This window comes from Thrips palmi, unplaced genomic scaffold (genome assembly GCF_012932325.1).
Source record: "Thrips palmi isolate BJ-2018 unplaced genomic scaffold, TpBJ-2018v1 HiC_scaffold_16, whole genome shotgun sequence".
In the NCBI taxonomy this organism is placed as follows: domain Eukaryota; kingdom Metazoa; phylum Arthropoda; class Insecta; order Thysanoptera; family Thripidae; genus Thrips; species Thrips palmi.
In genome coordinates, this window is record NW_023144625.1 from 9,130,232 (window position 1) to 9,153,632 (window position 23,401).

Below are 23,401 nucleotides of genomic sequence, written 5' to 3' on the forward strand. Positions count from 1 at the left end.
TATTTAAGGAAGGGTTGCGGGTCGGGGGGGGTGTTTCAATTGGGGGTTTAAAAATCCCTGGGGGGGTTTGTTTTACAAAATATTTGGGGAAAACCCTCATATTTTGTGCAAAACCTTTGCAAAGTGCCGTAATTTCCAAATTCCCGTTTTTTCGATTTTCCGTGCCACCAAAAAGGAGACAACCAGTGAAACTTTTTTATCAAAAAAAGTTTTTTAAATGTTTAATTTTTTAAAGTGAGGGCCCAATTATGTAAGAAATTTGGTCAGGGGCTGTGTTTGATGAAAAATTCCTTTGCGGGGGGAAAAAAAAACGGGGCCCTTTTGGTATTGTGTATTATTCGAGAAGGGACCAAATTCTGATGCCGTGTCAAGCTGAAGCTTACTCGTGTCCTGCTAAAAACCGGTGTTGCGATTTGTCCTGAAGTGTTTTTTGCACCACACGTAACCGGTTGGTTAAATAGCGCGGAGCTTATCACGATCCATCGCATGACGTTTGACGCAACGCGTGGCCCATGTCCCTTGCCGTCGCCCAGCCCAGCTTCCCACGCCACCGTCAAACAGAAACACTGTCATTTCCATTAGCTTTCCCTTTGAAGTTTAGGTGGCCTACGGGCCGTCCCTCCAAGAACCGGCAAAGAAGGTCGACAAAAAAAAATCTTCTGTCACCAAATAGGCTAAATTAAGATGGGTCGAAACTTGCTTTTAAGAATGATGTTTGAACTTCTAGTCACGCTTTTGATCGTCTGGTGAACAATTTTTCCAAATAAAAGTCTTTTTTTTTTAGTTTTTCCTTCTCTTTTTTTTAAAGTGCAGACTGTTGGCTGCTATCACGATGTGTTTGCAGTGCCATTAGATGGTGCAAGTCCCTGCCGCAGGACACTCTAGCGTTCTAGTGCCGCGCCCCGGCCGCGGGGAAGGCAGGGCGTGGCAGGGCGTGGCAGGGCATGGCAGGGCGTGGCGTGGCAGGGCGCGCGCTACCTGAGGGGGCGGGGCGGAGGCGGGGCCTGTGGGGGGGCGGGCGGCACGGCCGGTGCCTGGGGCCTCTGAAGGTGTCGGCCACGTAGGTGGCCCCCACACCTCCTAATTTTACATTCCCGGGTTTACCCCCCCCCCCCGCCCCGCCCCACCCCGCCCCGCCCCCCCCCCCCCGCCCCGGCCCCCCCCCGGCCCCCCGCCCCCCCCCCCCCCACCCCCCCCCCCGTCCTTCCTCCCCCCGCTGTTTTTCCTCCTCCTCGCCCGAAGTCCGTCTGGGGGGCGAATTTTGCCCTTAATGTGCAGTTTCGCCTTTTAGTTTGCGGGCGCCTCTCCGGAGAGCGACCCCCGGCGACGAGTTAAGATTTCCCCCTCCCTCCGCCCCCCCCCCCCCCCCTTTCCCCTTCCCCCTTTCCCTCCCCTCCTCCCTCCTCCCCCCCTTCCCCTCCCCCCCCCGCTCCTCCTCCCCCTTCCCCCCCCTCCGCTCCTCCCCCCCCTTCCCCTCCCTCCCTCCTCCTCCCCCCCCCCCCCCTCCGCTCCTCCTCCCCCTTCCCCTCCCCTGCCTCCGGAGCTTTTAACAGTTTTTCGCGGCGGCCGGCGCGGCCCCGGCACGGCGACGGGTCTGAACAGTGTTCCAGACAAATTGGCGTGTTCCGAAGCGCGCCGAGGAGATCCCTGGCAGACTGATTCTTCGTCCCTCTCGTACTCATGGGGCGTCCCCTGCGGGTGCGAGAGAGACAGAGCGACGCCAATCTCGGAATCCGTCTGCTGGCAGTGTTTAGCGCGTCTCGCCGCATTTCATGGCCCCTTGGCTCGCCTCGCCGGGCGGCGGCCCGAAAGCAGCAGCAAAAACAACAACAAGAAGAAGGTGGAAGCGGGGACGCCGGCCGGTCGTGTATCCCAATCGAATGACGCGCGTTCGATACTCGTTCGATGACTCGCGGGCCACCGTCCTGACCTCGCGCCGTGACGTCGGGGGGCAGCGGGACGAGAACGAACGGGGTGGTTCCGCGAACTCAACAGTGTGCTCAGTCTTTGGAGTATACAAGCCAAGTTCACTTCTAGGAGCGTGTACGCGTTGGTGTGGGCTCATCTGAGTACACTCTCCCGATAGTGTAAGCTCCTCGTGAGTTACAGCCAAAGAGGGTGAACTGAGCACATTCTTGCAGCGAGTGATGATCGGAACAGGGGAGAGCGGATCAAAAAAGGGGGAAGGAATCGACAGGGAGAGGATCGAACAGAGGAAAGGATCGGAAACGGCACTGTGGGAAAAAAGCACAGTAAACCCTGTAGTGATCAGTACAGCGGTCACTGTAGTTCAGAGTACAGGATTTACTGTACTTTGTAACAGATCTACTGTACTTTCTACGGGATTACTGTACCAGCGAGTGGAGTACGGAATATCCGTAAGGTACAGTAGATACTGTAGCCAGCAGGTAAATCCGTGTTCGAACTACAGTAAATCCCGGAAAAAAGATAAAGGGATCACTGTGTTTTTTCGCACAGTGGGGGAAAGGATCAAAAATAGAGGGTGGATCAGGACAAGGTGAGGAAGGATCGAAACAGGCAATAGGATCAAAGCAGGCGATAGGGTCGAAACAGACGATAAGATCGAAACAGGCGTTGTATCCAAGCAAACGATAGGATCAACACAGGCGATGATCGAAACAGGTGATAGGGTCGGAGCAGACAATAGGATCGAAACAGGCGACAGGATCTGGCCGGTGAACAGTAGAGAGGATCAAAAGGGTAAGCGGATCGAAATGAAAATGATAGAAAGAGGAGAGGATCGAAGCAAGGGGAGGTGGATCGAAACAGGGAAGAGCGCGTGAGATAGAGACTCGAAAAAGAAAATTGTCGAAAATGGTGGGGTGAAAATCGAACAGGGGACAGGATCAAAACGCAGAGAGGATTGAAAGGGGAATGGATCAAAAATGGGTAGGGGAAGAGGAATCGAACAGGGGAGAGGATCGAAACAGGAAGAAGAGAGGATCAAAAGGGGGGATGAGTTGCGGGCCTTCTCCTTCGCTTCCGCCAGCCTCAGAGAGATGCCGCGTCGGACTCCGGGTGGGGATCGGTGCAGCAGCCGGCTGGATTCACGGTGGCCTGGGCGCGCAATGGCTCTGAAACAGCCTCTAATGAAGACGAGACGCGGCACTGACGGGCCCTCCCGTCGGGGAGCGAGACAGACGGAGCGACGGGGCGGTGTTCGGAATATCAAGGTACCGGCAGCCACACCCACCCGTCCATCACGTTTACGGCTCAATCGAGGCACCCAGACAGTGGAGTGGATCCAGAGGTGCGAAGAGCGTGCACAACGCGCAGTGCCGCCGCGCGGCTCCGCCGGGGGTCCGGACCGTCCCTACAGTGGCGGCGTCCAGTCGGTCCAGTCCGTCTCGCGCGATCCGAATCCTGGAGTCCCGGCGTCCTGGAACGGACTTCTCGGAACTTGAATGAAGCCACGAGCTGATGCACCCTCGCCTGCACCCACGACTCCATCCACGACTGAGCGTCGTTTTCAGTTCGGCCACTCTGTTCGCAAGGACCGCACTCCAGTTTCAAAGGATGCGAACCATAAGATGTTTTTGTCGGATTGCCATCAATGATCCTCTATCGGATCTAGTTTGACTAATTCCCAGTTGTTGAGCACACGATTCATTCATTCATTCATTCATTCATTCATTCATTCATTCATTCATTCATTCATTCATTCATTCATTCATTCATTCATTCATTCATTCATTCATTCATTCATTCATTCATTCATTCTTGCTATCATGGTCTTTACCTATTCAAAAATTCCTGAATCTCCAAAACATGGGGCGCTGCGCCCGGCTGCGCCGCAAGATCGTGTCCTGTAGTGACAATTTATTTTCGCTTGCATTACGGGAACCAAAGCTCTCTCTCTCGCTCTCTCTCTCTCTCTCTCTCTCTCTCTCTCTCTCTCTCTCTCTCTCTCTCTCTCTCTCTCTCTCTCTCTCTCACTCTCTCTCCCTCTGCCGCGCCACTCTTCAAAGCTCCCGGCTAATTCTTTCCGAACCGACGCTCTGCTTTGGCACGACTGGAGCCTGCGGCGATTTGTCCAGAAAGCATCAGCGGACTGAAGGATCGTGTTGTCGCTCCGTCTCTCTCGGGACCACGGGGCGCCCCCACGAGTGCGAGAGAGACAGAGGATAAACGGTCCTTCGAGAGCGACGGCGGGTTGGTGGCGCTTTGCAGCTAATCTGCCGCGCATCGCACTACTTGCCATTCACTCTGAGTAAACGAAAGGGAAAACGGACGGACAGACAGACAGGCAGACAGACAGACAGACAGACAGACAGGCTGGCAGGCAGGCAGGGTGGTAGTCCAGCAGTCTGTGAGCACTATATAGTCGCAGGCCTCGCTTCAGTAGGTCCTTTGAACGGCCAGGAGGACGAGGTTGATCCTCAGCCTCGCCGAAAAGCCCCGCAATGCCGTCGCTCTCTGTCTCTCTCGCACTCAGATGGGGCGGCCCCTGAGTGCGAGAGAGACAGAGAGCGACGCGGGAAGGGGTCGTTGTTTCCCCACTTGACGCGCTTGGCGATGAGTATCTCGCTGCAGCTTGGTTCCGAGAGTCGTCGTCTCTCTCGCACTCGCGGGGCGTCCCCTGTGGGTGCGAGGGAGACAGAGCGACGAAAGCGAGACTCTCAGTGTGGTGGCGTCGGTGCGCTTTGAGTCGCTCTGAAGCGCTCTCTGCAGCGCCATTCTCACGCTGACGAGGCTGCTTTGAAGCGCCGCCGAAGCGCCTCTGCCACCGCGCGCCGCGCAGCCACACGGAGCCAGTCCACTGCACAGCGGCAACTTGGACATTTTTGTGCGTCGGACTCTTCCATTGATTTTCTGGAAATTTTGTGTCACTACACGGTAAAAATGTTTCCTGAATGTTTAGGAAGCCTGTGGTAAAGGCACAGGCCATTTCCAGGGAGCTCCTGGGCCAACCAGGAACCGTTTTCACCGTGTATTTCACTGATATCGGTGAGAGACCCTGAGCCCCGGCAAAAGTCGGAATTTGAAACATTTTCATTATTTCTCCTTTTTGAACGTGTTTGTGTGCATTGCTTTGGCCTCGGCCCTGTTTCTGCCTCGCACCCGGCAAGGCCGTGGCGGGGCAGCCCCTGGGCACTTCGGGCAGCATCGCGGCGGGGGTGCCCACTGGATGACGCATCGCGTCTCCGGGAAGGTGCGCTGCAGACTGATTTCGGAGAGTCCTGTTCGTCGCTCTGTCTCTCTCGCACCCGTAAAAACGCCCGCACGAGTGCGAGAGAGACAGAGCGACCAAGACTTCTCTCGGAGTCCGTCTGCCGGAGGTGTGAATGCAGCGACGCCGTCCGCACGGGCCAGGCCACTCTCAGGGACACTCTAATGAGAGGCAGCCCTTTCCTATATGGCCACCCCCGTCTTTATGTCCTGGGCCAGTCGTTCTGCTGAAGACTGATTCCGAGAGTCGTTTTCGTCGCTCTGTCTCTCTCGCACCTACAGGGGAGGTGCCATCAGTGCGAGAGAGACAGAGCGACGAACAGGACTCTCGGAGTCAGTCTGCTGGCACGGTCCGCTGCTGTTACAATTCCGGATCCCGGACTGTGTGCGTTGTCTCTCTCTCTCTCTCTTCTCTCTCTCTCTCTCTCTCTCTCTTCTCTCTCCCCCTCTCTCTCCCCTCTCTCTCTCTCTCGCTCTCTCTCTCTCTCTCTCTCTCTCTCTCTCTCTGGCGTCGTGTGACTTTGCCCTGCCCGCCGTGAAAACACTCGTCCGAGGCCATTTCCGATTCGCTGCGGAAGATTGCACTTCTTGGTCATTACGGTGCACGTGCAACGCGCAAGGCGGCGACGCGGAGGACAGCTTCAGTGGCGGATCCAGAGGCCGAGCTTGAATTGGGGGGGGGGGGGGGGGCTGTGGAGGCACTGCCAGCAGAGGCGGACTTGGTTCGGGGGGTAGAACGCAGCACTTTTTGCCTTCACGACGGCAGTAAAGTGCGCACGGGTTTCTGCCTTCCTTTCAGGCGCACAGTGCTACCGAAGACCGGTGGAGGCGGCCAAATTCTAAACGAGTTTTGAGCTTCAGCGTCGCTGAATGGGGCTCAAATCGGACGTGTGATCCCTCCAATGGATTCCTCGTTCGGAAAGCAATCCATGGGGGGGGGGGGGTCACACGTTCGGTTGTAGTCCCATTCACCGACTCTGGAGCTGAAAACGCGTCTAGAATTTTGGCCGCCCTCAGCGGTCTTCTTACCCACTGTGAAGTGGTTTTCTAAGTGCCATTAGAGGTAGGGGTGGGGTGGGGGTTGGGGTGGGGTTGTATTTGGGGGTGGGGGCAAAAACCCCTCTCCCTCTTCCCGTACGCACGCCTATTCCTCCAAATTTCGGCAACTTTCTAGTGTAGCAGATTACAAAGGGCGCGATCCTTCATGGCCTGTGCCGTTTTCTTTGCCTTTACAGAGAGCACACATTTGTCGGGTTTCGAGTGTGGCACCAGCCACGGTGACCCCCCCCCCCCCCCCCCACTCGCCATAAGTGCGACTTGTCCGCGATTCTCGATCCCCAAGCCTTCGCTTATCTCCGTCTCTGTCCCTCCGTCCTGTCCCTCCGCCTCCAGGGTGTCGCTTATCTCCGTCTCTCTCTCTGCCCTGACAGGTGCGGCCCTTCGGGTGGCGCCCCTGCCGCATGGCCCGGCGCGGGGCGCACGCCGCCAGCACGGCCTCGGCCTCCTCGACGGGGCCCTCGCCGCCCAGGGGCCCGGCCAGAGGCACGGCCAGAGCAGCACCGCTAGCGCCGCCCGCTGCACGCGAAGAAGCATGACGCGCCATGGCCCCCAGTGTCGCGACGCGCAGCCCTCACCGCCGAGCGCGCCGTGCACGCGGTCGCCGCCCTGGCCGAGGCCCTGGCCGACCACTCGGCATGCCCGGCCTGCTGGGGGCGATCCTGTGCCTCGCAGTCGCCGCCACAGTTGACGCAGCGCGCCGGTGAGTACGGTAACGACTTCGGTTACCCGCTGACTGACAGCAGCAAATTGGTACTCCGACATCCCGATACGTAACCATAAATTTTGAGGTGGTCCGGGCTAATCCGGGAATATTTTGAGGTGATCCGTGGGAAATTTTGAGGTAATCCAGGAAAATTTTGAGGTAATCCGGGAACATTTAGAGATAATCCGAGAAAATTTTTTAGGTACTTAAACCGGGAAACTTTTGAGGTAATCCGGGGTCCTGCTTGCACGCTAAATTACTATGTAGGTTTTTCTGCGCGCCAATGCACGAAAACATGCACTTCGTAACGCACGAATTTGTGCGCGACAATGCACGATTTCGTGCGCAAGCATGCAGAAAATCGTGCATTATCGCGCACAAATTTGTACGTTAAGAAGTGCATGTTTAATTTCGTGCATTGGCACGCAGAAAAACCTTCATAGTAATTTAGTGTTGGATCAAAGATAATCCGGGAAACCGGAGGTAATCCGAGGGTAATCCGGGTTAACCTTAATCCGGCTAACACGAGATTTACCAGACGTTCCCCTCGTTACGGGAGGAAAGGGGTGGAAAACACTTGTAAGACGCATTAAAGACACAACCGAGGGGGCAACCACTTGAGAAATCTTGTGTCCCCTTGAGCGCCCAAAATCTCTGGAAACCTAAAATCTTCCTCCAAAAAGAAGGAAAAACCAAGCAAATTTTAGGCGTGAAATCTTGCGAAATCCGACGAAATCTCTTGCCCTAAGAAATCCTGTGTCCCCACCCCGAACATCGACAGTGGTTGTCCTCCCGGACAACCTTGTACAAGCCATTATCCTGCAATTTTCTTTAGCCACAACACTGCGCGGAAATTCTGGTCGTCTCTTTACTACGATTTCGAGCATTCGAGGCTAAGTTTCCTTTCAAGGATGTCATCAAAACGACCGAGATTTTTTCGGAAGCATTCTGGGGGAAAAAGGGTCCAGCAGACAGGCTGGCTAGGTGGTCTCGGAGTCCACGCACGTCAACGCGCACTACAGCATCCCAGAGCACCTTGGGCCGCCTTGGGCCCCGTTGCGATCGTAGAGCAGCCGCACTGCTCCCTGAATGCAGAGGAGCCCACCGCCGAAAACGGTCTCCATTCGACTCAGCCAGTGGCGTAGCCAGGTGTCCTTCAGGCCAGTGGCGTAGCAAGTTGTTCTTCAGGCCAGTGGCGCAGCCAGGTGTCCTTCAGGCCAGTGGCGTAGCTGAGTGTCCTTCAGGCCACTGGCGCAGCCAGGTGTCCTTCAGGCCAGTGGCGTAGCAGGTTGTTCTTCAGGCCAGTGGCGCAGCCAGGTGTCCTTCAGGCCAGTGGCGTAGCCAGGTGTCCTTCAGGCCAGTGGCGTAGCCAGGTGCGGCCATGTGTCCTTCAGGCCAGTGGCGCAGCCAGGTGTCCTTTAGGCCAGTGGCGTAGCCAGGTGTCCTTCAGGCCAGTGGCGTAGCCAGGTGCGGCCATGTGTCCTTCAGGCCAGTGGCGCAGCCAGGTGTCCTTCAGGCCAGTGGCTCACCGGGTGTCCTACAGGCCAGTGGCGTAGCCAGGTGTCCTTCAGCAGACCAGTGGCTCAACCACCATCGTCTACGCCAGCTACCCCCCAAAAACACGGCTGGTTATCCAATTCCTCACAACTTTTCTGGACAGGGGAAGGGGGAAGGTACCCGCCACCGTTTTGTAACAGTGTGGGGCAGTGTGTGAACACGGGGACCAACGGGGACACGGAGACCGCGACGCAGCGACGCGCTGGCCCGGCTAACGCGTGCTGACTGCCGGGCCGCATGGCAGCTCGATTCTCCACAGTGGCCTCGCCGCTCTGTCTCTCTCGCTCTCACGGGGCGTGGCCTACCGGTGTGAGGACAGCAGCACACGGTGGCGGAGCCAGTGGAGCACAGAGTTTGAGGAATGTCCTGCCGCACGGCACCCCTTTGGTGGCGCCTCTCTCTCTCTCTCTCTCTCTCTCTCCCCTCTCTCTCTCTCTCTCTCTCTCTCTCTCTCTACGCACGGCCACATCGCCACCGCTCCCACGCTGTCGGCGTGACCGCGTCGGCGGTGACCTTTGGCGGCCGTTTTCGACAACGAGTTGAAACGAGGCACGCCGGAGACGACAAGGAGATCACAAACAACAACAACATCAACCAGATCGGGAACAACAACGAGAACGTCCAACAATCACGAGCAGCGCGCGGCGGTCAAGGAATACGAACAAGTGAGGACGGAAACGAATAGGAGAGAGAGAGGAGAGAGAGAGAGAGAGAGAGAGAGAGAGAGAGAGAGAGAGAGAGAAAGAGAAGAGGAGAGAAGAGAGAGAGAGAGAGAGAGAAGAGAGAGAGAGAGAGAGAGAGAGAGAGAGAGAGAGAGAGAGAGGAGTGGTGAGTGGGTGGAGGGGGAGGGGTGAAAGGAACGTGCTTGCACACCACCCCGTCGTCGCTTTTGCCCCCCGGGGGGATGCATGAGCCCCACGGGCCCCACGCGTGGCGTTTGTAAGACACTGTAAGCACACTGCAGGGCGCTGCAGTGGCCGCGCTGCGTGATTTGCGGCCTATTGTCCGCGCGCTGCACGTTCGAACTGGACTCAACGGGGGCCGCGCGGAAAGCACGAGTTGTCACTTCCGTTTTGTAAGGGTTTAATTTCGAAATTTTTCGCACAGAGGACGGCTTGACGGAAAATGAATGGGTTCTTCCTTCTGACTTTAAAACATTTTCGTTCTCGCAGTACTTATTTGTGAAATGTTTTCTTTACGTGGCCACACAATATTTTATGCACAGCATATTTTTCCTACAAATGTGTGTTCATAGGATCGTGGTTGCACCAACTCGTGCAAAATTTCGAACATATCTAAGTACGAAAAGCACGAATTTACTTGTGAAACTACCGTATGTACAAAATTATTGGTCACGGGGGCGTGTCTTTCACTGCAAAGCCAGTGGTAAGTTTGCGCAAGCCACAGATTTGGCAAGCCGTTTTGAATGCCAAAATTTGGCGAGCTTTGGTCGGAAATCTTCATAAGCTTGCCAAATTTTGGCAAGCTGGGTGGTATTTCCAGGCCAAGCTTGCCAAATTTTCGCATTCCAAACGGCTTCCCAAATCTGTGCCGAGCAAACTTACCATCGGCTTTGCAGTGTTCACGCTCGTTCGAGATGACCCACGCGTTGCCAGGTCACGCTGGGGCAGTTGGGATAGGTGTCGGCCGAAGAATCGATCGTCACACTTGGCTGGTTTGTTGGCGTTCCCTCGGCCCTCTACCTCACACGAGCCGCTCCGACCGCCTGTCTTCCTCCGCCGTGCCGTGCCGTGTCGTGCCGTGCCGTGCCACCTAGACGGAGGAGGACCCCGTGATCGTGTTGCCCAAAGGCTCACTTACGCCCCGTGGCCGCGCTGGCCGTGCTGCAGTCTGATTCCGAGAGTCGTTCTCACCGCTCTGTCTCTCTCTCGCACCCATACGGGACGCGCCATGAGTGCGGGAGAGACAGAGCGACGAAAGCGACTCTCGGAATCAGTGTGCTTGCTGGTCGGGCCGGCCACCTACCGGCGCGTTATTAAAACCTTTTGTTTCCGTTCCGATTCTCCCCGCCGCCGCCGCGCTTGTCGTGGCTGGACGTTACGGGCCTCAGCGCTTGTCGTGGCCGCCACGGGCGGGGCGGGGCGGGCCGCATGACCGCGCGCGGTGAGTATTATTTCGAAAAGGACTCGAAATGAAGGCATTAGCGTCATCGCCGCTCGCCCCGCCCCGCCCCGCCCCACCCCGCCCCGCCCCGCCCCGCCACGCCGTCGCGTGATTTATGGATAAAGGCGTTCTTATTTGAAGAGCTCGCTGCGCGTTGCTGCGCGGCGGTCGCTTCATTAAATCACCATTGCGTCATTATTTGGGACCTCTCGGAGCGCTCTCCTCCGCTCTGCTCCGCTCTGCCGGCCGGCCGCTCGCCGGAGAGGCGCTCGCTCGGAGTGACTCGCCGGAGTCACTTTCCGGAGAAATGCGCGGCAAAGTGACTCCGGCACTGCAGTGCACTGTTATACACGTAAAAAAAAGACTTTGTTGCATCAACGATAATGTATATATTGATTTTGGGATAGCTTAAAAAATGTTGGTAGCGTACTGTATCAATTTGTTGTCAGAACGAACACTTAGTTGTTTTGACAACGAACAATATCGTCAGGAGATCGTCAAATGTTTGTACGCCTCACGAATTATTTGTCGTGAGAGCAAAGTGTTCGTTCTGACAACAAATTGATAGTACGCCTAACCAATTTTGTTTCGCTATCCAAAAAATCAACAGACATTTTCGTTGCCAGAACAAATTCTTTATTTACGTGTAGCAAAGTTTCGTGCTCACAAACTTTTCTCAGTAACCTTGATTGTTTCTGAGCATTTTACGCCGTGCAATGTCAGGCAAAAATGTCGAACACGCCTCCACTGCAAATGCAAAGGCGATACTTGAGTTCATTTTTCGGCGATACTATTGAGTATCGCCAATAAACGGCCTTACAGCAAAGTATTGCCTTCTGAACGGCGATACACAGAAGTATGACCAAAATTCGGCGATACTTTTTGGTATCGCCAAAACCACGGCATTGAACTAGGAACTTGTCCCCTTGATTTGTTTAACGTTTATTGCCAAATTGTGGCAATACTCCGACGTATCGCCAAATTTTGGCGATACGTTTGTGTATCGCCGTTTTGAAGGCAATACTTTTTCGTAAGGCCGTTTATTGGCGATACTTAATTGTATCGCCAAAAAAGGTACCAAAAGTATTGCCTTTGGATTTACAGTGTCTTCCTGGATGTCATGCGTGCACACACTAAATGCCAATGGGCTTTTCGTCCATAACTTTTGCCATATTTGTGCACATGAGTTATGTACAAATTGTTACATAAATTAGGTATGTTTTAAATAAATAGTTTGACACTTTCCGTATGCACAAATATGGCAATATGGCAAATGGTTATGGACATCAGCATTCAGTGTCCAGTTTCGTTTTAAAATTACGCGCGCAGACGCTCAATTTGACGAGGTGCCGGAGAGTAGTCTTAATTATTATGGATAGCCCAAAAAAACAACAAAAACAGCAGGCCAGGCCGTGAGAAGCTCTTTATTACCCATCCGTCGATTGGGCAATTAGGTCCGCATTAGCCTCCCACACTGGAACCCACACGCGGAGTCTCGCCGACCAAATCCGCGCACGCTATTTTTTTTATCGGTCTTTTTATTGCTGTTGTTTTTTTACGACTCACTTGGCCATGATGGGAAAACGGTCGATACACTACTTTCCGTTTCGGCCGGCGGTAGCCCTCCTCTAGATTGCTTCCGAAAGGATTGTTTAGCCGCGCCGTCTCTCTCGCACTGGTTGGGGCGCCCCGTAGGGGTGCGAGAGAGACAGCGCGACGAAAGGGAGCCTCCTGAATCAGGTGGCTGGCGTTTGGGCACCACTAACCTGGTCTACTTGGCGCGCACGGGCTCTCGGCGCCGTGCTAACGCCACTGCCAACACCACGGCCGGGGAAACAGCACGTGCAGCAGACTGCCTCCAGGAGTCGTCTCTCTGTCTCTCTCGCACCCACTTGGAACGCCCCTCGAGTGCGAGAGAGACGGAGCGATGACTCTCGGAATCAGTGTCCGCAGGGGTGGACGATAACGAGTAGAGCAAGCAAGCGGGGTGAGCGCACAGTGGGCCAGAAGACCGGTGCAGGCGGCCAAAACTCCAGACGCGTTTTGAGCTCCAGAGTCGTTAAACAGGCCTCGAACCAGACCTGTGACCCCACCAATGGATTCCTCGTCCGGAGAGCAATCCATTGATGGGGTCACGCGTTCGGTTCGGGTCCTGTTTGGCGACTCTGGAGCTCAAAACGCGTCGGGAGTTTTGGCCACCTGCGCCGGTCTTCTGGCCCACTGTAGAGCGGCAGCGACCCCCTCTGTCTCTCTCGCACCCTCCGAGACGCCCCACGAGTGCGAGAGAGACAGTGCGTCGAGACCACCACCGTTCGGAAGGAGACTGGCCGAGAAAAGGATGACATAACAGCATGGGACTGTGTCGACAAGCGGGGTTGTTTCCCTCGTCGGACAGGTGGTTGGGTGCGAAAGGAAGGCCTCAAAGGAGTGCGTAGGAGTCAAGGATTGTTGTTTCCTTTGTTTGGTTGTTTGTGTGTTGACGAGTCCTGATCGTGGCGTACGTAGTGCCTAACCGCAGAAACGGCAGCGTCGATGCAGGCCCGTCGAACAGACGTGCGTCCGGGACTGCCTACCCTCCAGGCGCCATGCTCGCTCGGACTGGAGTCGGGCAGTGCCGCGTAGGCTCACTGGCTGGCTTTCAAGACGTCCATCGTGCTCGGATTTTGTTTGAAACGCAAGGAGAAGATCCTGCGTTGCCCTCGCACAATTTTCTTGTGCAGCTCGCCAAGCCTTTGTTTATCTTTTTCTTACAAACTAATCGTTTGTATTACAAGCATTTTCGTTGTTATGCTGCCAATGAGACTCGGTTTCCTTTTCGTTTCAAAAGTCACACTTTAAAAGTCGTAGAGTGAAACTTCTCCATATTATGGTGAAAATTTTCTGTATTATGGTGGTGCACCTGACTCTGTAACTGACCTTATAGTATTATGTCGACTGTCTTTTGTACTCTGGAAAAAATCTTCACTGTACGTAATATGTTGGTGCAGCCTTCCACCGCAAAGACATTTGTAAACCAAGGGGAACAATCCCAAAAAATGATTACACCGAATTTCGTAGATAATCAAAATGATGGTCATCTAAATTCATGAAATTTATTCACACCTCAACTAAATTCTTTCACAGCCAGTCAAACTCATATCGAAATTCATGGAAATTTGGCTGCAGTTCATTAAACGTCATCGAAAAATTTATGAGGAATTCAAAAACTTGTTCACTGAAATTCAAAATCACGGTAAAAACGGTTCCTGGTTCTCCCTGAAAATCGCCTATGTCTCTACCATAGGCTTTCTGGAAAAACCAGATACCGTTTTTACCGTGCTATTTCCCGCCCTGGTTTTGACAGTGTGTTTGGTTGCAGGCCCGGGTCGCTGGCCGGCGCGTTGGCGTACGAGGAGGCCGGGCTGGCGGGCACACTGCTGTGCCGCACGCTGGCGGGGCTGAGCCGCGACCAGCAGGCGCTGTGCCGCCGGCAGCCCGACGCCACCTGGACGGCGCTGCAGGGGCTGCGCATGGCGCACAACGAGTGCCAGCTCCAGTTCCGCAGCCAGCGCTGGAACTGCTCCACGCTGTCGCCGAGGGGGCTGGCCGGACTCGCCGGCAACCCGCAGGGCGCCGCGCTCATGCGCGCAGGTGAGGAACAAGGGGATGTCGCACAGTGGCCCAGAAGACCGGCGCAGGCGGCCGAAACTCCAGACGCGTTTTGAGCTCCAGAGTCACTAAATGGGACCCGAACCGAACGTGTGATCCGACCAATGGATTGCTCTCCGAGCGAGGAGTCCATTGGTGGGGTCACACGTTTGGTTCGAGTCTTATTTAGCTTCTCTGAAACTCTGCAGTCCATGGAGTTTCGGCCGCCTGCGCCGGTCTTCGGGCCCATTGTGTTTCAGCCACTTTGATCTCAAACTGGGGTAGCTTGAGATAACTAAGGGAATTAGAGATAATTTGGGGGTAAGGCTGCGTGCAAATACTACGTCATCACTTTTAGGGGGGGAGGGTGTTCGGCCTCTGATGACGGTCCTGTCTTAAATACATGGGAAGGTTGGGTTGAACCGATTATGGACGGGGGGGAGGGGGTCAAAAAGAGGCCTCAAAGAGGAGACGTTACGTAATATTTGTACGCCAAACTTGACAAAATTTAGGGGTAATTTGAGACAGTTAAAGGGTAACTGGAAACGATTTAGAGGCAGCTATTGAGACAATAGAACAGCTTGAAACAATTTAGGGGTAGCTTGAGACAATTCAGGAATAACTTGATACAAGGTAGGTTTACGCCAGACTGCGTCTTGTCGTAACAGGCTTCGCGATGTCTCGCTGCCTGTTCCTCCAATCCGCGCCTGGCGTACCTACCTTGGCCTGCGGCGCTAGCCTGCCTTCGGCAGGCCATGGCTTGCCCATCGTCGGTTACCTCAAACTTGTTGCATGCTGGGGGGCTCCGCCCCCAGACCCCCCTTCTTCAAGACAAAATTGATCTGCCTGCAGTAAACTCGATTTTTCGCCGTTTTTTATGTGCTTTTGGGCTATAAAAAAACTGAACCAGTTGAGCTAGGATAGTGAAATTTCGCGTGTGCCGAGCCAAGAACTTACCTAAAAAGTGTGCAAAATCTCAGCCAGATCGGCCGAGCCGTTCAGGAGGAGTAGTGCTGACAGACAGACACACAGACAGACAGACAGACAGACAGACAAAATTTTTCAACCCCACCTGAGTAACGGGCTTCGCTATCGCTCAGCCAACAATTTAGGGAGGGATGACTTGAGACAGGGCTAACTGGAGACGGAGTTGGGTTGTTCAAACCTAGTCTAAGCAAGCACCAGCCTACCAGTCCAAGCCTACCAAGTCTAATTCTGATCCAAACCTTACTCAACCCAATCACAGCACATCCTTGCTCATGTCCGCCAAATTCTGTACCCAAAACAAACAAAAATCCTCGAAGGAACCTCTGATGTGGGAGGCGATTTAATCCGCACCAGCCGCCACAGTACATCATACTAACTTTTTCCCCCTCGTCGAAAAAAATCACGTCAATAACGAAAGGCGGCACGTCAAGGCATGGCGGTGGCGGCGCGCTCGTCCGCCAGGACGCCGACGAGGCCCCCATGCTGGCGGGCCGAGTCCGAGAGTCGTCGCTCTGTCTCTCTCGCACCTACAGGGGACGCACATGTGTGCGAGAGAGACAGAGCGACGAAAACGACCCTCGGCATCAGACTGCTAGCGGACGACAGGTGCGGCCCCGCGTGGCGCTACGCGACTTCCAAACAGGCCACTACTTTCTTCTGGTGGCTGCGTCCGAACCGCCGCCCGGCGTCGTCGCTCTGTCTCTCTCGCACTCATGGCGGCGTCCCGTGAGAGAGAGAGAGAGAGAGAGAGAGAGAGAGAGAGAGAGAGAGAGAGAGAGAGAGAGCGTGGAGCACACGGTGCGCCTTTTGACGATTCGCGAGAAGTGAGTTGACTCGACGGCATGGAGCCATGCGGAGCGCCTGGCGACGATGGCGACATATGACATGGCGCTGACATGAGTTGACATGGCATCGGGACATGAGTTTGACATGACGGCCACCGGGGGGCCTGCATGACGGCTTGCCATGGCTTGCCGGGCCTGGCGTGCGTGACGCGGTTGTGCGATCACTGCGAACACTGACCCACCACGCACTACACACTAAATTTTTATGTACTTTCATTTGTCCATAACTATTGTCATGTTTGTGTATAAATAATATATGTACCCAATTTTGTACGTAAATTGGGGACAATATTTCCACATTGTGCTTCAGAACACGCTCAAAACCTTACTTAGTATTTTGAGCATATAGTACGAACAAACTAATTTAGTTTGTTGTACGAAGAAATAGTTTGTAAATTACGAAGTATTTTCTTTGTAATCTTATGCATGCTGAAAATACATTGATATAGCAAGCTAATTTTCTTTGTAAGGCTGAAAATAGTTTGTAAGGTTTTCAGAGTGTATAACTGTACCTTGTGTACAAATTTGTACACAGCTTATGGACCATGACCTCGAACTGAAGTGCTCTCGCGCTGACGGCTTCGCCTTCAACGAGGAGTCTCTTCCCGGTCCAGAACGCGACAGCGCCGCTCTGTCGTCGTTTCGTTTTATTCCTCATTTTTCTCCTCGGCCATCACGAGGATCAGAAGTCACTAAAATGACGGAGCGGTGATGTGAGTCCATACAGGGATACGGGGGCTGGGGGCACGCCACGCCATGGCCACGCCATGGCCACGCCAGTGGCAGTGGACCCGGGTCGCGTTTCGCTCTCAGAGTCGCTCTCGCCGGCTGAGTTCTCACGCTTAGCGTCATAGCGCGACGGGTACCGCCATGGCGCGCCACCGAGTGGTCAAATGACCCCGGGGGGACGGATCGAGCAGCACGGACCCAATCAGGACATTTTTCACATCACCTCGCACAAACAAACAAAAAGAAGTATGCCAAAAAACACATACAAAACAAAAAAAACACATACAAAACGAAAAACACATACAAAACAAAAAACACAGACAAAACAAAAAAACATACAAAACAAAAAAAACATACAAAAAAAACATACAAAACAAAAAACATACAAAACAAAATACAATGTTTTTAAGGGGGCGTGTTTACATGGCCCCTTATTTGATTGAGATTTTAACGTTTAACTCCGCTGACCTCGCGTTCATCTCAAGTAGTATCAAATTGATATTGTTTCCTGTGTCATGGAAAAAGTTAAAACAACTCAAACTCATTGATGAATTTCACATCATTTTTTTTTTGTGAGTGCGTTTAGTTTTAGTTTAGTTTAGAAGTGGAGTCACACTGCACCACCTACTGCTGCACAGGCAGCTCCAACACGAGTAGTCGCCTGCATTTCTTTAGACCCGCACTACGCGTGGAATCCTTTGTACGTTCATGTTGTCGTTGTCTGTTTACCTACTTGCCGTTGGGGTGTTTTGTTGTTGTTTTTTTTTTTCTAGTGCTTAGCACGACAGCCATACCGATTAGTAAATCCGTGTCGCCAGGTTTCCGCGAGTCCGCCTTCGCGCACGCCATCGCGGCGGCCGGCGTGACGCACGCCATCTCCCGGGCGTGCGCGCGGGGGCAGCTGCTGGACTGCGGCTGCGACCACTCTGAGGTGTCCGACAGGTAAGTCTCGGGCCTGCACTCGAAAAAGTCTTGCAGTGACGTGGATGCTATACACTGTGAAGAATCATGGAGTTGGGATTACGGAGATACAAATGTCTTACGGTGAAAGGCTGCACCAACAGGTGCACTGTCATTCATTTTGCGATACTTTTACTACAAATTTTTGCGATAAAACCGAGTTTGCGATTCCCACGATTTATCGCATCCTGGAGTGCGATAATTTTGTTATTGCACTTTTTTTGCAATAACCACCCCATAATTTTTGCGATAATAGAGCGTTTTGTAGTAACTTTTATCACATTTTTTTCTGAGATAACTTTTTATTGCATTTTCTTTGTAGTCATTATCGCAAAAATGTGATACTTTATTGCAAAATTTTGCTATAAATTTTTTATTGCAGATATTTAGTTGTCATTATAGCAAAAAAAATGTGATAAGTTTTTTATTGCAAAATATATACGGTGGTTATCGCAATTTGAATAACAGTGTGGAGATTTTTGCCCTATAATACCAACGAAATTCGTCCAAAATGTCTATAAGGTACAGCGAATTCTCAACGGTATGTCATGAAGTCAGCAGCCGCACCACCCTAATGTGGAACATTTTCACCATAATATGGAGAATCTTCACCGTACAACATTTAGAGTGTACCTCTGGAAAAAATAAATTGCTGAACGCTGTCAAAACTTTGACTAAAGTAGAAACAAAGTATTTTGAGCTAAAAAAGAAAACACTTGTACGTATGCTCAAAACACTTCAAAAGACTTAAAGCGTGAAGGCTCCTTCTTCAGTTTACGAAATAATTTTCGTCAATTTGCCATCTTATTCATCACCATAGCAACACCTCAATACTTGCGCTGTGGGAAAAATTAAAATTTTTGATCAAATTCCAGAAGTTTTTTGGAACTTTCCCTTGGGGCGTGGCGCCATGCGCACTTTGGCAAGTGTGTCGCCACGACGAAGCGCCGCGTTCATTTCTCGGCCCACTCGTGCGTAGAGGTCTCCAGGCTGACGCGTCGCAAACCGTCCTATACTGAAGTGACTGGTCTTGTTTGTAGACGTTGACAGCGCTGCCCACAAACTGTTAACAACAAAGAGACGATTTTGTGACTGAGATTGATTGGAGAGTCACAGGAAAACCTGGAACTGCCTCTAGCGCCTGCCGGGTAGGCCACCAGCCCGTCCGGCAGCGCTCCGGTGTCCGGATGGTGGCCTACCTTGCCCCTGTTGCTATTGCTATTAATGGCTGGACCACACATGACCGTTTGCCTTTTCTGGCCCGGCTGGCCACGTCGGTGATTCTCCTGCACGCAAAGACGCTGTGCTAGTCCACTCTCACACTGAAAACATTACGAACTAAGCCTTACGAAGTGAAGTGCCTTCATCAACGCATTCACACTAAATTGCTATGTATGTTTTTCTGCGCGCCAATGCACGACATGCACTTCGTAACGTACAAATTTGTGCGCGACAATGCACGATTTTCTGCACACTTGCGCACGAAATCGTGCATTGTCGCGACAAATTCCTGCGTTACGAAGTGCATGTTTAATTTCGTGCACTGGCGCGCAGAAAAACCTACTTAGTAACTTAGTGTGTTTCGAGCATACGTAAGCTTACATTGGAAATAGCCCGTTAATTTTCGAACTTTTTCATCGTATGTATTACAAATTAAACGTGCTGACCGTGTTGTAACTTGTAGCGTTCACAGTGTAAACCCTCACTGTCTCTATGTTTTTCTGTCTGTCTGTCCTGTCTGTCTCTCCCTGTCTGCTGTATCGTGGGACTCTAGAGTCCTCTTGCATTGCACCCAATAAGCAAACCAGTCGATCAAATCTCTCTCTGTCTCCTCCTCCCCGACCGCGCGCTGACCCTTTCTCTCTCTGTCCGTTGCAGCGGCCGCCTGTCGTGGGTGGGAGCGCGCGCCCTGGGCCCGCTGGGCGCCTCGTCGGGCACCTCGTCGGGCACCTCGTCGAGTCCGCCGGGCGCCGCCACGTTCCCCGCGGCGCGCTGGAAGTGGAGCGGCTGCTCGCACAACGTCTACTTCGGCGGGGACTTCGCCAAGGCCTTCCTGGACGGGCGCAGGCCGGCCGCCGACATCCAGGCGCGCGTCGAGCAGCACAACGGCCGCGCGGGCAGGCTGGTCAGTATCCGGGGTGGGTGGGCGGGGGCGGGAAGGGAGGGGAAGAGGGGGGAGGGGGGGGGGGAGGGAAGGGAAGAGGGGAAGTGGGAGGAAAGGGGGAGGGGAAGGGGAGGGGAAGGGGAGGGGAAGGGGAGGGAAAGGGGGAGGGGAAGGGTGGGGGAGGGGGGGTAGAGGAATGTGACCCCTCGATTAATGCCGGAGCAGAACACTATGTGAATCGGTGTTTCACAGCGGCGCGGCGACGGGCGGGGCGCGCGGACTTCACAAGCTGCCCGGCTGCAGACTGATTCCGATAGTCGTTTTCGTCGCTCTGTCTCTCTCGCGCCTGCACGGGAAGCTCCACGAGTGTGACAGAGACAGAACGACGAAAACGGACTCTGCTGGCCGGCTGCATCGGATGCGTGTGGCTCCACAGCGCCGCCCCGCCCCGCCGCGGCACGCCACGCCCCGAGGGCGACTTTCAACAGCTGAGGTGTGATCCCTCCTCGGGTGGTCCTCCAACCCGGACGGACCTCAATCTACCCCTCCTTCCCCGCTTCCCCGAGGAGGCACGCCCCCCGCGCGCCCCTTCGGCCGCTTTGGCTCCGCTGGCTTTGGCCGCGCCGCCCCCTTCCGGATCCCCGGCCCGCCCCTGCGCGACCGATTCCGAGAGTCGTTTTCGTCGCTCTGTCTCTCTCGCACCTATACGGAACGCCCTAAGAGTGCGAGAGAGACAGAGCGACGAAACGGACTCTCAGAATCCGTCCGCTGGCCCGCCCAAGACCCTCGTGCCGGTGGCCGGCGGTGCCGGTCGCGGGAATCCCTCGCTGATGAGGCCGAATTTCGTCGTAATGGCCGCGTCGCTTCGTCGCTCTGTCTCTCTCGCACCCCCGCGGCATGCCCACGGTGTGCCCGCGGCGCGACGTGAGTGGGAGGGAGACGGAGCGATCGCTGCCGCCGTGACCAAGCGGCCCCATTTGCGGGCGGTGCCGGCGAGGCCCACTGGGCCACACACTTCCCTTGACACCTCGCAGGTGGCGCTGGCCTGCAGCGCTGTCTCTCTCGCACTCCTACGTGAAGGCCGCGTGCGAGAGAGACAGAGTGGCACTGGTCGGAGTCATCGGGGACCCTGGTGGGCACGAGCGGTCGACCTGAAGCCCCTGGACCCCCGACACCGCCGACCCTCTTCAATTGCTTCATTTCGCCCGCTTTTCGCACCCAGGGCTGTAATTTGGTGTCCTTGGCGGGGCAGGGCGGACGACGTGGACCCTCCGAGACCACCGGAGACCGTTCGCGTCATGAAAGCGGCGGCGCCGCCACCGTCGTCCGCGAAGCCCACCGCCCACCGCACTGTGCGCCAGGAGACCGGTTAAGGCGGTCAAAATCCCGGATGCGTTTTAAGCTCCAGAGTCGCTAAATGGGGCTCGAACAGAACGTTTGGCCCCACCAATGGATTGCTCTCCGACCGAGGAATCCATTGGTGGGGTCACACGTTCGGTTCCAGTCCTGTTAGCGAATCTGGGAGCTCAAATCGCGTTTGGAGTTGGCCGCCTACGCCGGTCTTCTGGCCCACTGTGCGACCCCAAGCCTCCGCCAGGACAGCCCCGCGACCGCCACGGGGACACCTGCTTCAAGTAGAGCCGTTTGCCGCACAACACGATCCATTTCCATGATGACTTACTTTTTTCTCTCCGAAGACGGCGCGCCGTGTGCGCGGGATATTATTTGTACCCGACACGTCTCCCCTCCCTCCTTTTTTGATGCGTGGCGTGGCGACTCCGAAAGCCACACACATAGCCATAGTTAATTGATCTCGCCCGGGGGCTGGCCCCGCCCCGCCCCGCCCCGCGACCAGCACGCCTCCTTCACACCTTGGCTCGCCGTCGCCCCACACGCCCCCCCCCCCCCCCCCCTTTCCGCCTCGCCCCGCCGAGCTCCGCGTGGCCAAGATACCGCGGTGAGCAGATACCTACACACAATTCCACGCGCGTTTTTGAATTATCCAGGCTTCTTCACACCCTGCGGCCCCCGCCCCGCCCCGCCCCGCCCCGCCGCGTTCGTTCCGTTGGCTTCCCTGGCAGGAGACCGACCGCCGCCGCCGCCACCGCCGTGGTCGCCGTCGTGGCGGCCGACGGAGAAAGACGTCTCAATTTCTCAATCCCCGTCCCGGGTCTTCATTAACAACCGCCTGGTTTCCGTAGACCGCCGCCGCGCTGACGCGGTTCCTCTGGTGATTGTGCGCGGTGGCGGCGGCGTGGCGGCACCGTGGAACTGCGGCCGATGCACGGTGGGCCAGAAGACCGGTGGAGGCGGCCGAAATTCTAGACGCGTTTTGAGCTCCAGAGACGATTAAAAGAGCTCGAACTAAACGGGTGACCCCTCCAATGGATTGCTCTCCGAACGAGGAATCCATTGATGGGGTCACACGCCAGATTCGAGTCCTGTTTAGCGACTCTGGAGCTCAAAACGCGTCTAGAATTTTGGCCGCCTGCACCGGTCTTCTGGCCCACTGTGCGATAGCTTTGATAACGCTGCATGGGGTGCGTGAGGCATTGGAGGGAGGGGAGGGGAAGGAGGGTTCGAATCACTGGCGTCTGACGTCTGCATCTGGTTATGGGTTTGCCAAAGAAGTATGTGCGAAGGGTGGGGGGTAAATGAAGTTTGCCTAAAATAGGGACACTGAGAATCCAAACGCTATGAATTGGTGCAATGCAAAAGCATTGCACGAAGTGCAATATGCCTTCCCATTCCCGTGCATTGGCATAGGGCCTTTTCGGGACGCATTGCACTTAAGGTGCAATATGGCTGAGGCTTTGCACGTATGGTGCGATATCTCAGTGCGTTGCACCACGCGTGCTATAGGCATATCGTTTGGAATCTCAGTGGAGCTGTGGTTCCTGTGTACACAATACGCGCACTTTGGCAACTTGTCACGCGGCGCTGTGACCGCGTCTTGCACTCCGCCAGAAGTTCCAATGCCGAACAGTGTTCTGTTGCTCTGTCCCCCTCACGCCCTATCGATGCGCCCCGCGAGTGCGAGAGAGACAGCAGTGCCCTGCCCACCGGCCGCCACACGCAATATTCTGACGCCCCGTCCAGGCGGCGTCGCACTGGCCTCTCTCTTTCACGTCCCGACACCAGCAGACTGATTCCGAGAGTCGTTTTCGTCGCTCTGACTCTCTCGCACCCACACGGGACGCCCCACGAGTGCGGGAGAGACAGGGCGACGAAAACGACTCTCGGAATCAGTCCGCTGGCTGCAGACCGCTTTTTTATTATCATTTGGAGTGTAAAGACGTTCACCACCGCACGGCTGCCTCATTTCATCTCTCGTCCCGTTCTGTTCCATTCCGTTCGCCTTCCCCCCCCTTCCCCTCCCCTCCCCTCCCCTCCCCTCCCCTCCCCTCCCCCTCCCCTCCGTCGGCCAGGTTCCATCGCAATCAATTGGGCACGGTGCTTGTGCGGCCCGGATAGAGTGGGGGAGGGGGGAGGGGTACGGGGTACGCCACGGCCCGT

General features: G+C 54.9%; 1 protein-coding gene across 1 annotated transcript in view; it reads left to right on the forward strand.

Annotated features, from left to right (window-relative positions):
- The window catches only part of LOC117642972 (protein Wnt-10b-like), a 59,397-nt gene that overhangs the window by 31,994 nt on the left and 4,002 nt on the right, over nt 1-23,401 (forward strand). Inside the window, exons 5-7 of the mRNA XM_034381609.1 lie at nt 13,992-14,263; nt 17,595-17,763; nt 19,660-19,906. Of these exons, the coding sequence (XP_034237500.1) occupies nt 13,992-14,263; nt 17,595-17,763; nt 19,660-19,906 (688 nt within the window). The remainder of the gene's footprint in view (nt 1-13,991; nt 14,264-17,594; nt 17,764-19,659; nt 19,907-23,401) is intronic.